Below are 14,061 nucleotides of genomic sequence, written 5' to 3'. Positions count from 1 at the left end.
ACGGTTAACATAAATCGGACGTCACCAGATCACATCACACCCTGATCATGTCTTGCTGCAAACCTGCAGTTCTGGCCCCATGTCAGAACACAGCCCTGAGCGGTCTCTCCTGTCCCCTGACGTCAAGTCTGAAACCTACACAGACTCGCCTCCTCCCCTTACCTCCCCTGTGCTGTCTGCTACCATGGGCTCCCTGTCACAAACACCCACAACAGACTGACCCCAAGACGCTCCACTCCCTTCTTGAAGACCCTCGTCCCAGGAGGGGGAACTTCACAGAAGACATCGTCCACGCTCAGAGCCCCCTCCATTGATGTCAACAGCAAGGGAGAGAGATTGGAAGAGAAGGACTGGGAGTGAACAGGAGATAGACTAGGAGAAAGAAACTTGGAGGCCAGGAAAACAGGAGAAGACAGCAGAAAGAGACTAGGTCAGGACAGCAATGGAGTAAGACAGGAGAGAGAGAGGACAGCAAGACAGATGGGGAGCAAACAGACAGATCAGAACCGAGAGACACATGCAGAGGAGCAAAGACGGTAGAAAAGAGCAGAGAGCTGGAGGAAAAGGGAGAGACTGTCCTGAAAGAGCAAGCTGCTGAGCTGGTGTAGCCGTTTGAGGAAGAAGTGAACAGAGAGCTGCCTGACTGGAACAATAGAGAGACAGGGAGGGAGAGAGGAGCCCCAGTGGAGCTCCAGATCTGTCCTTTGGGATACTGGCATCTCCACAGTAACCCTTTCAGCACGCACAAGAACAACAGCATGCTCAACACATCCCCGTTCACAATCCTGGGATCTCCGGATTTTTTTTGCATTTTACAAGTAATCAGAAAGGATTCCAACTTGTGCCACACAAGTAGTCATTCCTACTCTCGACAGGGGCTTGGTGTTTACAGAGGACTGTTGCACGGGCCTACAATGCACATACAGACACAGGACACAGGCGCCCCGGTGCGCGCACACAGACAGGGCACAGGCGCCCCGGTGCGCGCACACAGACACAGGGCACAGGCGCCCCGGTGCGCGCACACAGACACAGGGCACAGGCGCCCCGGTGTGCGCACACAGACACAGGGCACAGGCGCCACGGTGCGCGCACACAGACACAGGGCACAGGCGCCTCGGTGCGCACACACAGGGCACAGGGCACAGGCGCCTCGGTGCGCACACACAGGGCACAGGGCACAGGTGCCTCGGTGCGCACACACAGGGCACAGGGCACAGGCGCCTCGGTGCGCACACACAGGGCACAGGCGCCTCGGTGCGCACACACAGACACGGCACACATGTGCCTAGATGTGCATATACAGGCACGCATAGGTACACCAGATGGTCTCCTAATAATCCCCAACTATGAACTGACTTCATCACTCTATTCTCCCCCCTACTGATAGCTGATGTGTGGTGAGGGTACTGGTCCACTATGGTTTTCACCCACTTTCACATCAGCTAGTGGGGACTGCATATTAGTAGTGGTGGAGGGGAGTGTCCATTGCCTGCAGAGCACTGTGAGTGGAGTGTGCAGAAAAGTGCCACATAAGTGTAAGGCGAATTAATTATTACACACTTACTGTACGTGCACAGACACACGCACAGTTGTACCAGACACACACCTAGCCACTTATACAAACACATCCAGGGCAAAAAGTTAATGCATTGACTAAACAGCAATGATGAAGATGAAGGTAATCCTTAATGATTAAATTAATGCAGTCCACAGACAGCAGCTCAGGCACTACATTCATTCAGACCAGCTCTGTCCATAAAACCATTGCTCACAAGAAACAAATGATGCCGTTCACCTTTCCCACAGTGCCCTGCCTTGGCCTGAACCAAGACAAGAACACAAAACACCACACACACAAATGAGAAAGAATGAAAATGAAAAAAGACGTTTTGTACCTTGCAGTTGGGGCTGGACTTCTTGAAGACTCTGGAAGAGAAAAGAGAGAGACGGGATAAGAAGGAGGGATTCTGAGACCGAAATCCTGTGTTCCTATTGGATGTGCATGCAGTACTGACAGCAGGAGGCACTTTACACAAACGGTGGTAGGAGTGCAGAACAACCTGTTCAGCCATGTTGCTGAAGCCGATACCCTGGTTTCTTTCAAGGAATGCAAGGATGGGAACCAGGGATCAATTAGCTGCCGACTACCAAACGAGGTAATCCATAATATCCTTTAAATGGTCTGGGGACCAAAACTGGACTCAGTATTCTAAGGTCTAATTTTTACCACTTTGGATTAAATTACCTTTGTGTGCGTCTTCCTCCAGCTCTGAATCGCCCGTGTGACACGTAGCAAGTTCCTGCTGTCAGTGAGGATCACTTCGCACTCAACAATCTGCAGTTTAATTAGCACTGTATCTGCCCACTCGCAGATTTTGTCTTAGTTTCTTTAAGACTTGCTATTTCTGTCCGTGTCACTCCCCCTTCAGGAGAGAAGTTTCTCACAGCTTTGCAAAACAGACCTTCGCCCCTAAAACTGCATGGTGCAATTATATATTATATGGGGTATCTATCTTGTATTTCCCTTCAAAATGAAAAATAATCACAGTCTCAGTTAGTTTCTTCATTAACGCTTTTAATCATGCAAAGGAGTTGCTCAAAATTACCCTCAGAGTTTTTTTCCCCAATGAAACTGACACTTTTCTGTTTAGCTGAAAATGGAAAATTACTCATTGCAGACTTTGCTGCATGAGATGCTCCAATCGGGCCCAAAGCTTCTAGAACATTCTCTGAGGCCCAAAGCTTGTAGAACAGTGGTTCTCAAACTATGGTACGCGTACCACGAGTGGTATGTGGAGCTCCGCCAGGTGGTATGCCATGTGACCCTGGAACTTTGTTGTGTGCACTGAAAAATCAGGATGGGTTTTCATATTTTCTATTTTAATATGCGTCGAATACGCAGCCTACGTACTACGATACAGCGCGAGCTAATACTTGAGTGGACACAAGAGCTACTATGTAATTCTATACCATAGTATAGGAATGCGTGCTACGAACGCAATGGACCAATTGTATATCCAGCAAATAGGTAGGAGAACGTGCGTGATTTTGGAACAATGCCAATGTTTGTAAACACAGGAAAGCACAGAAATGCGTACTACGAACGCTGGCAATCTTGTGAGCACAGGAAAGCATGATAGATAACAGAAAAATATTTAAGAACTGTTCTAGGTTAATTTAAGAAAAATACACCAAGTGTCTCTGTGTTTCGCTCCCATGCACATGAAATAAAAACTTCTTTTAACTTCTGAGACGGACTCCTGAAATGGAAACGGGGAAAAATGCAAGCTGGCGGATTGCTAAAGCAGGTAAGCCCCACTATTTTTGAAGAACCTTATTTACTTATTGGCAAAAGAGCTGACACGTATTATGTGAGGAGAAAAAGCTGCTAAACAGCTCGACCTGCTGCCCCCTCTGAAAGACACAGTCACTCATAGAATTATTGATACTCCAGATGATATCAAAAGTACGCTGACTGAGCACGTTGATGAGCAGATGCTTTTCACTGCAATTAGATGAGTCTGTAGTCTATTTGGCCAATTTGCTCGTTTACGTTACATACGAGTTTGTGGGTATGTCCGATAAGGACTTTCTGTTCTGTAAGCCGCTACCCATAGGAACTACAGGAGAGCACGTTTCAGCTTCTGAATGAATTTATCAAAGAGAATGGCATCGACTGGATAAAATGCGGCGGAGTTTAGTTGCACGAATTAGAGAGGTTGCTCCAGAAATGAATGGATGCATTGCAACATCCACCGCGAGACCTTTGCCGTCAAGAAAATGCCCGACGATCGTATCAAGGCTCGAAAAATGAATTCACATCTGCTTTGCTCGACTAAACAGACTCACCCCTCTCACTGAAATGGTGCTTTTTTATTGTTTATTTTTAATTGCCGTTGTTCCTGTTTTTTTTCTGTAAAGCGCTTTGAGAAGCCACATTTAAAGGTGCTTTAAAGGGAGCAGGAAACCAGCGGGTGGGCGGACTCGCGCTGCGCAGCGGGTGCAGGAAACCAGCGGGCGGGCGGACTCGCGCTGCGCAGCGGGCGCAGGAAACCAGCGGGCGGGCGGACTCGCGCTGCGCAGCGGGCGCAGGAAACCAGCGGGCGGGCGGACTCGCGCTGCGCAGCGGGCGCAGGAAACCAGCGGGCGGGCGGACTCGCGCTGCGCAGCTGGCGGATGGACGAGGTCTAGATTTCCAGAAGCCACCAGCTGGTTTAAAAGCCCACTCCAAGTACTTGCTGCCTTTTGACTTCTATACAGAAGCCACACTTTCCCCTCCCATTTCTCTCCTTCCTTCTTCTGTTTGCCATCCCCATCTGCCGATAACAGAATGGGGAGACCTCAAGACAGACAGGCGAGCATGCTGGAGAACACAGTGACGCACATCACGACCTTGCAGTTATGAGCCACCCTGAGTCGAGGCAATAAACAGACAGGCAATGTGTGAGGCAGTGGCCTTGAAGAGCCTTCACATTCCTGAATGGGACTGTACCCCCCTCCCCAAGTAAGGTGGTACTAACCTTTGTACGTCCTGGCTCTTATTCAAGAGCACATGGGACTATACCATAATCCAATAATCCGGGGGGTGGACCATGTTAACACTTTGCCATCACAAGCAAGCAAATGTTGCTTACTGCTCATGAACACAGTTAAGTTTCCTCTACACAGCTTGTGCAAGTTAAACTCAAAACTTATCTTTACTGCCAGGGCTCTCAATCACAGATACCAGCCCCGAGGGAACTGAGGCTCTTTAAGTCTTGAGCAGAGGAGATCAAGTGGAGACTTGATTCAGGCCTTCCAAGTCATAACTGGACTTGATTGTGTTTAAGGAGCATACACGATGGAAAACAGGATGCACTTCTTTACAAAAAGAGTGGCCGGGGTGCGAATCCACTCCCAATTCATAACTATAAGAAAGAAACGGATGGAATTCTTAGATCGTTAAGATACTACTGATCACATGACAGGGGTTTGGCACCTTTCTTCTGTCCTTCCTGGCTAATAGGTCCGTGTGCTTCGGAGTGTTCCTGCTCACCGCGGAGGATGTTATAAAGCACCCTGCCCAGCCCGCACGCCCATCAGTAATGAGCAGGGGCTTCACGCACTGCAGAGCCCAGAATGCACTGCAATGACGGAGCACAAAAGCGTGAGTCTGAACACTCCTGTTCTCTCCGTCTATCTGTCTCTCTCTCTCTGCTCCTCTTCTCTCTGTCTGTCTCTTTCTCACTCTCAGCTGTTAATACAGCACAGGGCTCAGCTGATTAAAGATTAAAGCCCAATTAATCAGTCATCTTGGCCTCCCAGTCTCTAATGAATAGGTCTGATTAATATTTCATGATCTACAACTACCCTAAGGGCTACAGCCAGAGCTGCACACTCACTGCAGACAGCAATCGCACACATCGACACAGAGAAATCTCAACCAGAGGTGCACACACAGCAGGAGAGGCCAGCGGACATGAATAGCCAGCACAGACCAGAGGGGAAGGCTCGCAGGGTGGACTCGACCCGGGTTCGACACACTGGTGCGGTCAGGGAGAGTGATGATACAGAGACTGAGTAGCAGCAGATCTGGTGATAATAATCTCTGCTAGAATCTATTAAACTGGCAGATAAAGCAAAACGCGCACAGTGTGCACTCAACTACACACACGAGGACACGCAAAGCTGTGCGTGCGTGCACACACACACAAGGACACGCAAAGCTGTGCGTGCGTGCACACACACACGAGGACACGCAAAGCTGTGCGTGCGTGCACACACACACGAGGACACGCAAAGCTGTGCGTGCGTGCACACACACACGAGGACACGCAAAGCTGTGCGTGCGTGCACACACACACACACGAGGACACGCAAAGCTGTGCGTGCGTACGCACACACACACACACGCGAGGACACGCAAAGCTGTGCGTGCGTGCGTACGCACACACACACGCGAGGACACGCAAAGCTGTGCGTGCGTGCGCACACACACACGCGAGGACACGCAAAGCTGTGCGTGCGTGCGCACACACACACGCGAGCACACACACACACGAGGACACGCAAAGCTGTGCGTGCACGCACACACACACACACACACACACACAAGGACACGCAAAGCTGTGTGTGCGCACACACACAGGAACGCAAAAGGATTTCATTCTGTTGCCCTGGCAGCCAGCAGATTTCCCAGGATTGCTATGGCAACAGGACAAAGTGCAAAAAATACAGTAAGTATCAGAGCAGCTAGGGCACGTACACAAAGCCTTCTTTTACACACCACACAGCACACAGGGAACACACACAGGGTGAGCCCCAAGCCAGCAGGGGGCTCCAACACACTCGTGCATGTGGTTCTCAGCAGAGAGGGAAATCAGCACCGGCCTCTCAGGGGCGGTGGCTCTGTACAGAGCTGTACCGGTGCTGCTAGCGCCCCCGTCTGCCAGAGAGAGGCAGATATAAACCCTCACACTTCGGCACCAGGGGAAAAGCGAGCAGCACGACCCGGTGGGCTACATGGGCCGCCTGCTAGCGCCTCTCGTCCAGGTCTGTGCCGGTCCGATCCCTCAGCCGAGCGGCCTGGCGGGACTCCATTCTTTTTCCCCGCCGTTCTCACCCAGGCCTGCTGGGTCATGACCTCTGATGACCTCGTGACCTCTGAACAGAGCACCAGCTGAGCCTGAGAGGCGTGGCGAGGCGTGGCGCCGCTGAGGCTGGCAGATCAATGCAGTCCTTGAAAGGCTAAACACAGGAGCAGGAGGAGAAGCTGGTCTCCCGAGGAAGGATAGGGTAAAAGCACAGGGACAGGTCGCGGTCCTGAGACCAGGCTCCCACTGGCGCCCCAGCTCAGCAGAGTGGCGCACAAGTGCATTTCACTGCCATGATGCTCACACTCCATACTCCCTTTGCTCCGTCAGGAGCGTTCACTAATCAGACGTTCAGTCTACACAGCTTAAAGGGATCAGCTCCGGCCCGGACGAATGAGGCTTGTGCTTCACTACCCAAGTCAGGTGGACTTGCTGCAGGTGGGATTCTTCATCTGCCCATCAGCGCGACCTGCGCAGGAGCCTGAGCAGTTCCTCGGCTGCAGCAAACCAGGGTAAGCATGTACCGAGACTCTGCCACACCTGGCTCAACAGAGCTTGCAGAGCTCGCAGTCCTCTGCGGCGGGGCGGCTCAGTCTGAATCAGGCTTCCCCAAGTTTGACACTTCAACCACAGGGGCTGGTCACATGACCCCCGCTTCCTGCTGACTGGCTATCCACAGAGAGGGACTTCCTCTCCTGTGGGCTGATGGCGGATATCCAGAGAGAGAGCGCAGCAGAAACGACGCAACGGGGGGGGGGGGGGTTGGGGAAGGTGGAGGGGTTCGGAGAGAGCGAGGCGCTTTTGAAAAGTAGGCAGTTAGGATAAAGGATGATAAACATAATGACCAACGCGAGCGAGATTCTGCCAAGAGACAGCGGCCCCACACAGGGGGGAAACAGGAAACCCGTCTCGCCCACTTTGAACAGTCAGTAAACCGGCGTTAACCCTTCCCCTCCTGGTCCACTGATCACGACTCAGCCCAGATGCCAACCTGCGCCGCAGGTCCAGATCGACAGCTACGAGGTTCGTACCTTCTGCACTGTGACAGATGAACGAATGGAGGACCGAGAACGCGAGTTCATTTTCTAAAGCTCCCTTATGGTATGCAGAAATCCAGACTCGGGACTCTTTTTCCTTCCCCCAGCAGGAAAGAGCCTTCGTCACACTGTTGAGCAACACTGCAGAGCAAAATTCAAGAAGAAGCCCTTTTGCCTAAAAATCTGTCGAGTGGCAAATAAATATTAAAAACATAAAAGCGCCGAGTGTTCGCCAGAGCAGTGTGCAGCACTGTAGCACCAGAATTCAGAATCTTCTATTCTTTAACCAGATGATACTTCCTGGTAAAAAAAAAACAGCCTGGAAACACAGGAAGAGAATAGGTTTCATCTTGGTCAACACACAGACTTTAGAGCCTCCAGTTAAACTAGCCAGCATGCCTTTGACAGGCAGAAGGAAACTTAGTGCCCGCCTTCCTGGGTCTGATTTGGAATCATTTTAATTTTCCCCATTCAGATCCCCAAAAGTAAAAGGGAGAAGAGTCCATCACTCCCTGTGGCTCTAAACAAGATACAAGACACAGGACCATCAACACTTTCCCAGCTGCTAAAAATATCCAGAATCCCCACTCAGATCCAGAATGAAAAGGATCAAAGACACCCTGCTCCTCTCTCCTAGAGGTACTCTGACACCGCGGGCTCTGAACAAGAAATACAAACCAGCCACCGCGCTGTTATCAGCACAGACGTGCCGTCCCACACAACCAGGGCTGCAAACTGCCCCAGACCACCACAGACACAAACAAGGAAGTAAGGAGGACAGGGAGTTTCTGGAGTGGGACAGCCATAGGCCATGGTGAGGCAGCATTACTGTTGTGCTACAGGTACAACTTGTTGCATTTATTTCACTCAGCCTTCTGAGGCTGCAGTCTGAAACATGTGGGTGCTGTCTTTTTGCATTTCTGTCAGCAGCGATTTGAATGTGATTTGCCTGCGATGAGGCGCTCCAGTGCAGGAGGGGCCTGCAGGTTTTGCATGCCTCTGTCAATCTGCGACAGATTAAGACCTAAAGCCACAAGCGACCCGACTTCCTCGTCACTGAACTGTTTCAATGACGGCATCAAGACGGCAGGTCAGAGGATAAACAGGGGCCCCCCACCTCCAAAGACCAAATGACAGAACAGTGATGTGACCCCAAACGGGGCCTGGCACCCCCAGGTGTGTCAGACTGGTAACTGTGTTGGGGGAGAGGCAGCGATCTGCTGTCCCATCAGTCATTTGCTCTCCCCGTCTTCCTCGTCTGCGTCAGGAAATGACAGGATGACACTGTGCTCTGCCGACCTCCCTGGGAGCCACAGTCCCTGGGATGGAAAACATCTCTGGGAACCGTTCCCCCCTCTCTCTCCCCCTGGATCCCATCTCTTCCCCAGCCTCTGCTGTCCACAGCTGCGTCCACTCAAGGAGCCACTGATGACGATCGGTCCCGCTGCCTGCAGACAGGAGGGGAGCATAACCTCTGCGGTAGCTCCAGATGGAGAAGCCTGCCGGGCCACTGGCTCTGCCGTCCCGGGACACTCTCCTGCAGGACACTGAGCTCCGTACCTGGAATCTCGCTGTCAGCCGGGCCGGAGAAACCCTGGCGATAACGGAGAGGAAGGCGGGGGGGCAGAACGATCACATCTGAACCTTCAGAGGAAAAGGAGGAGGGAGGGGAGACGGGAGGCGCTGACTGTGCAGTGTCTCTCGGAGCGGGGGGGGGGGGGGTTTCCTGCCTGCTGGAGAACAATCGCACTTCCTCATTGCCAGCTTTCCGCTGCACCTCTCTGCACAAACACCCAGCCTGTTTCCACGGCTGCGGCGGAGCGGTCGGGACCAGCACAAGGCCGGTGGGTTTCCGTGCCCAGCAGGCCTCTAGACCAGGGGAAGGTTCAGCCACTATTCGAGGATCGACAGGGCTCGAGGGAAACCCATCGGGGGTGGAGGGCCGCGGTGATGGACGCCCAGGTGCCCATGACCTGGGCCCTCCGGGCTGTGGAGCCGAGACTTTTGGCAGGCAGTGGGGTGCAGAGAGCACAAGCAGAGAGCGTACAGGGAGCCAGCAAGATCTCCTTTGCAATACGATGCTCAGGTCTGGATGCCACCAGTTCTGTGGTGCTCCCTGGATGAGATCTTGGGAGAATCTCATTCCATAAAGGACAGATCTTGCAGACAGATGGACAAGAGGAATTGAATCCCTTTATTCTTGAACACAGAGCTGATACAAGTATTCAAACTCCTCAAAGGCATCAACACAGTCAGATCAGTGGATGGAATTAACAAAAAAACATGGACCAGAGGACACCAGTGAAAATTACAACAAAGAACAGGAGGGACTTGTTTACACAAGTGGCGGTAGGAGCATGGAACAAGTGGAAAAGTTTTGAAGCCAATACCTTGACTTCTTTCAAGAAACAGATGGATGAGATACTCCAAGTAGGACAGGAGGGACGTCTGTACATAAATGGTGATGGGAGTGACGAACAAGCTGCCCAGCCATGTTATTGAAGCTGAAACTGGCTGGATGAGATCCTGGGATCAATCAATGCTGACAGCTAAACGGGCTGCACAGGCCGAGGCTTGAGCCTAGCGGGAGACTGCCATCTCGGCAACCCCAGTACAGGGCATTTACACAGAGGGACTGGACCGTGAGTGGGCCTGGCAGCCCCCGACACTTAAGCACGGCCATTGAAATACTGCAGCCTGTCCCTTCTGCACAGAAACTACTCGCTTCCAGCGAGCAGCCTGCACCACATTCCCAGACCCCTCTCTTTCTCATTGTCAGCCCCACTGCTAGAACATGAATCTGTTTTCCCAAAACCTGAAATCCTGTCTGTAATGCAAAAGCCTTGCAGAGTACAATGTGAAAAAAATCTGAAAATTCTCTTTATACTACTACTGTGTCGACATAACTGCATTTCCAACTCAGTCCAATTTTCCCATTGCTCTTTCCAGTTGTTATGGACGAGTATGACAACGTTCCAACAGGAGAAAAAAGATCCAGGGATTTGAGGAATCCCATTATTGGATTATAGGACATTCCAGCTTTGATCCCTTTAAGGGGATCATCTCTTTAAGTGGTAACCCTCCCTCGGCCTCTGCTACCACCGGCCCCCTGTCCTGCGAGAGAAACAGGCAGAGTTCACCTCTGGAACAGCTCGTGCCCTCAGGGATGGAACCCCGAGTTCCCCGTATGTCCTCTTTGTATAAAATATAGCCAGGAAATCTCTTCCTGATTGCCCCCCTTGTGCAAATCAGAGCTTCAGGAGATCTGTCTGCAGGGGAACAGGAATGTGTCCTCTCCCGCCCCTGTCCAACTGTCTCACAATACACTGACTCCTTTTAAATCCTGCTGCTTACGTTGTGGGAAAACTGGAGCTGTAGGTGGTACATACATACACATGCTTCTCCACAAACACAAACAAGCCTCGCCCCATGCCCCACCCACACCCCAAGAGCTCCGCCCACACTCAAATCAAAGCTGAACCATGAACAGTATCCAGGTGGATGAATACCAGCTCAAACTACAGAGCAAGGTGGAGAAGGAGAGAGGAAGACGATACTGGTAACTCAGAGATTAGCTTCCTATAGCTGGAGATGAGCTCCAGTCACCTCCAGTCTGCATGCCAATATCCTGCGTACAGATTTTCATATTTCGAGGCACAAATTAAGACTGGGCTTTTTGTGGAATTTGCAAACTTCGACATTTATGCAATACTCCCAGAACAAGTCAATTTAATTTGCAGAAAAAGATCTGCCAAGCTCATCTCAGATCCCCAAAAAACTAACGTGAGGGAGTGGGGGACACCACACAAGGGCAGACATGGAGCGAGCACACACTGCACAAATGTATCGCATACGTAGATTCACACAGACCCCACTAAAACAGATATCAAACACTCACACAAGACTGCGTTCCCGTATTCGTAAAGACTCAACAAATTTTTTGATTTATTCTTTACTCTGCCGAAAGGAAACTCCACACAAACCACAAGCTGGACAAGAAGCTGACATTTTCCTTCCTCTGAAAGCAGAGGCCGAACGGAGATGCCTGTCGTGTTCCCCGTACCCCCGCGGGGACGTTCTCACTGTCCCAGGCTGACCAAGTTACACACCCACACTCGCACCCTCACTGCCCGCAGAGACTCGGGGGCAGAGAGAGAACAAGGGGGGCTGCGAAGACAGGTCTCTTGCCCAATCTCACTGTAGTTCCACTTCCCCCCTTCTGCTCGCTGGCTTCCTGTGCCTTCAGAAACCACTGACAGCGCTCTGTCCCCCGTGGTCTCACACACACACACACACCCCTTCAGTTCTTCACCACCGCTGTCCCTCTCCTCTCACACCCACCCTGAATTCACACACTGAGACACACTTGACCGGACTGTAGACACTGCTAGAGACACTGCTGTCCCTCTCCTCTCACACTCACCCTGAATTCACCAGCACACACACACTGCCAGAGACACTGCTGTCCCTCTCCTCTCACACTCACCCTGAATTCACCAGCACACACACACTGTCACACTTGACTGGACTGTAGACACTGCCAGAGACACTGCTGTCCCTCTCCTCTCACACTCACCCTAACTCAAAAATTCAAATTCAGAAATAACAGTCACTATTATGTCACTGAGCCTGTCCTCTCTGAGCAGCCGGGTCTGCCTGTGTCCAGTGAAACACAGAGCAAATAAAAAAAAACGCATGTTTCCCAATGCAAAGATTGAAAATCCAATCCAGCATCCAAAAAAACAGTCAGATGGGGAGCACGAAACCGCCAGGTGATCCCCTCTTTTCTGGGGGGGTGTTTATTCCAAAAATGCACGCCCCCTCTGCCTGGATCACGACAGCATTGGATCTGTCCAGCACTGCACGCTGAGTGGTCACTATTGCACAGCCCGTCAGCCCCGGGACACTTGGCCGACAGGGGCAGAGGTGACTGGAGGGGTCCAGAATCTTGCAACAATTTGAGGAAAATGAGCAGTAAATTCCTGTGAATATCAGTGACCCCTGACTGGCAAAATATAACTGCATGAACAGGAAGTAGCTCGTTCTTTAAGAAAACACAGTGCATCTTGTACTTAACACATTTTAATAATGTGTTTTGAAGGAGGAAATTGCAAACAAACCACAGAGAAAATGTTTTCGAAGGAAGGTGGTGGCGATAGGAGCAGCTTCTTGTCAAGCCCTGCTCAAGAGCTAACTTCAGAAGAGCTTCAGACCTATTCGACAGCTCAGACAGTGGAAAACATCTCATTCCCAACTCAAGAGGAACCACAAGAAAGGAAATGAGGCATAAAAAGAGGAGGTATGTTGAGACATGAGCTCTGAGTAAAAAATGTCAAGTGATCTTTCCACCTGGTCAGACAGCTCTGTGCAGCAGTCACGCCAATGTACGCCCATCTTTGAACTCAAAAGACAGCAACAATGTCCAATCAGGAACAAGCTCTAATCCCAAATAAGGCAATCAAAAGGGAACAAACGGGTCAGCTTAGTCAGAGAGGTTTGCTGCTAACGAGGCCTATAATCAGCTCTTTAATTAGCAGGCTTAAGCTCCAGCCATGATCAAGCCTCCCAGCGACAACTGACTTAGGCTAACTGAGCTGGCAAGGGACAGGACACGCCACCCCGCAACCTCTCCTGCTGCTGCCCCTGCCCCGGACAGGACACGCCACCCCGCAACCTCTCCTGCCCCGGACAGGACACGCCACCCCGCAACCTCTCCTGCCCCGGACAGGACACGCCACCCCGCAACCTCTCCTGCCCCGGACAGGACACGCCACCCTGCAACCTCTCCTGCTGCTGCCCTTGACAGGACACGCCACCCCGCAACCTCTCCTGCTGCTGCCCCTGCCCCGGACAGGACACGCCACCCCGCAACCTCTCCTGCTGCTGCCCCCGAATGGACACGCCACCTCGCAATCTCTCCTGCTGCTGCCCCAAACAGGACACGCCACCCCGCAATCTCTCCTGCTGCTGCCCCTGCCCCGGACAGGACACGCCACCCCGCAACCTCTCCTGCTGCTGCCCCTGCCCCTGGACAGGACACGCCACCCCGCAACCTCTCCTGCTGCTGCCCCTGCCCCGGACAGGACACGCCACCCCGCAATCTCTCCTGCTGCTGCCCCCGACTGGACACGCCACCCCGCAATCTCTCCTTCTGCTGCCCCCAACAGGACACTCCACCCCGCAATCTCTCCTGCTGCTGCCCCTGCCCCGGACAGGACACGCCACCCCGCAACCTCTCCTGCTGCTGCCCCTGCCCCTGGACAGGACACGCCACCCCGCAACCTCTCCTGCCCCGGACAGGACACGCCACCCCGCAATCTCTCCTGCTGCTGCCCCCCGACTGGACACGCCACCCCGCAATCTCTCCTGCTGCCCCTGCCCCGGACAGGACACGCAGCCCCTCGGCCTCTCCGGCGTCCAGCTCGACAGGACACACTGGACGGGACACG

At 52.3% G+C, this 14,061-nt stretch overlaps 1 protein-coding gene across 2 annotated transcripts in view; it reads right to left on the bottom strand.

Moving 5' to 3' along the window:
- The window catches only part of arrb2a (arrestin, beta 2a), a 30,032-nt gene that overhangs the window by 11,160 nt on the left and 4,811 nt on the right, over window positions 1-14,061 (bottom strand). For both annotated transcript variants that reach the window (XM_088910477.1, XM_088910476.1), the window contains exon 2: window positions 1,899-1,929. In XM_088910477.1, coding sequence (XP_088766603.1) covers window positions 1,899-1,929 — 31 coding nt within the window. The remainder of the gene's footprint in view (window positions 1-1,898; window positions 1,930-14,061) is intronic.

The sequence above is a fragment of the Atractosteus spatula genome, chromosome 3, assembly GCF_055471065.1.
Source record: "Atractosteus spatula isolate fAtrSpa1 chromosome 3, fAtrSpa1.hap1, whole genome shotgun sequence".
Taxonomy (NCBI): Eukaryota; Metazoa; Chordata; class Actinopteri; order Semionotiformes; family Lepisosteidae; genus Atractosteus; species Atractosteus spatula.
This window is presented reverse-complemented; position numbering and strand designations above follow the sequence as displayed.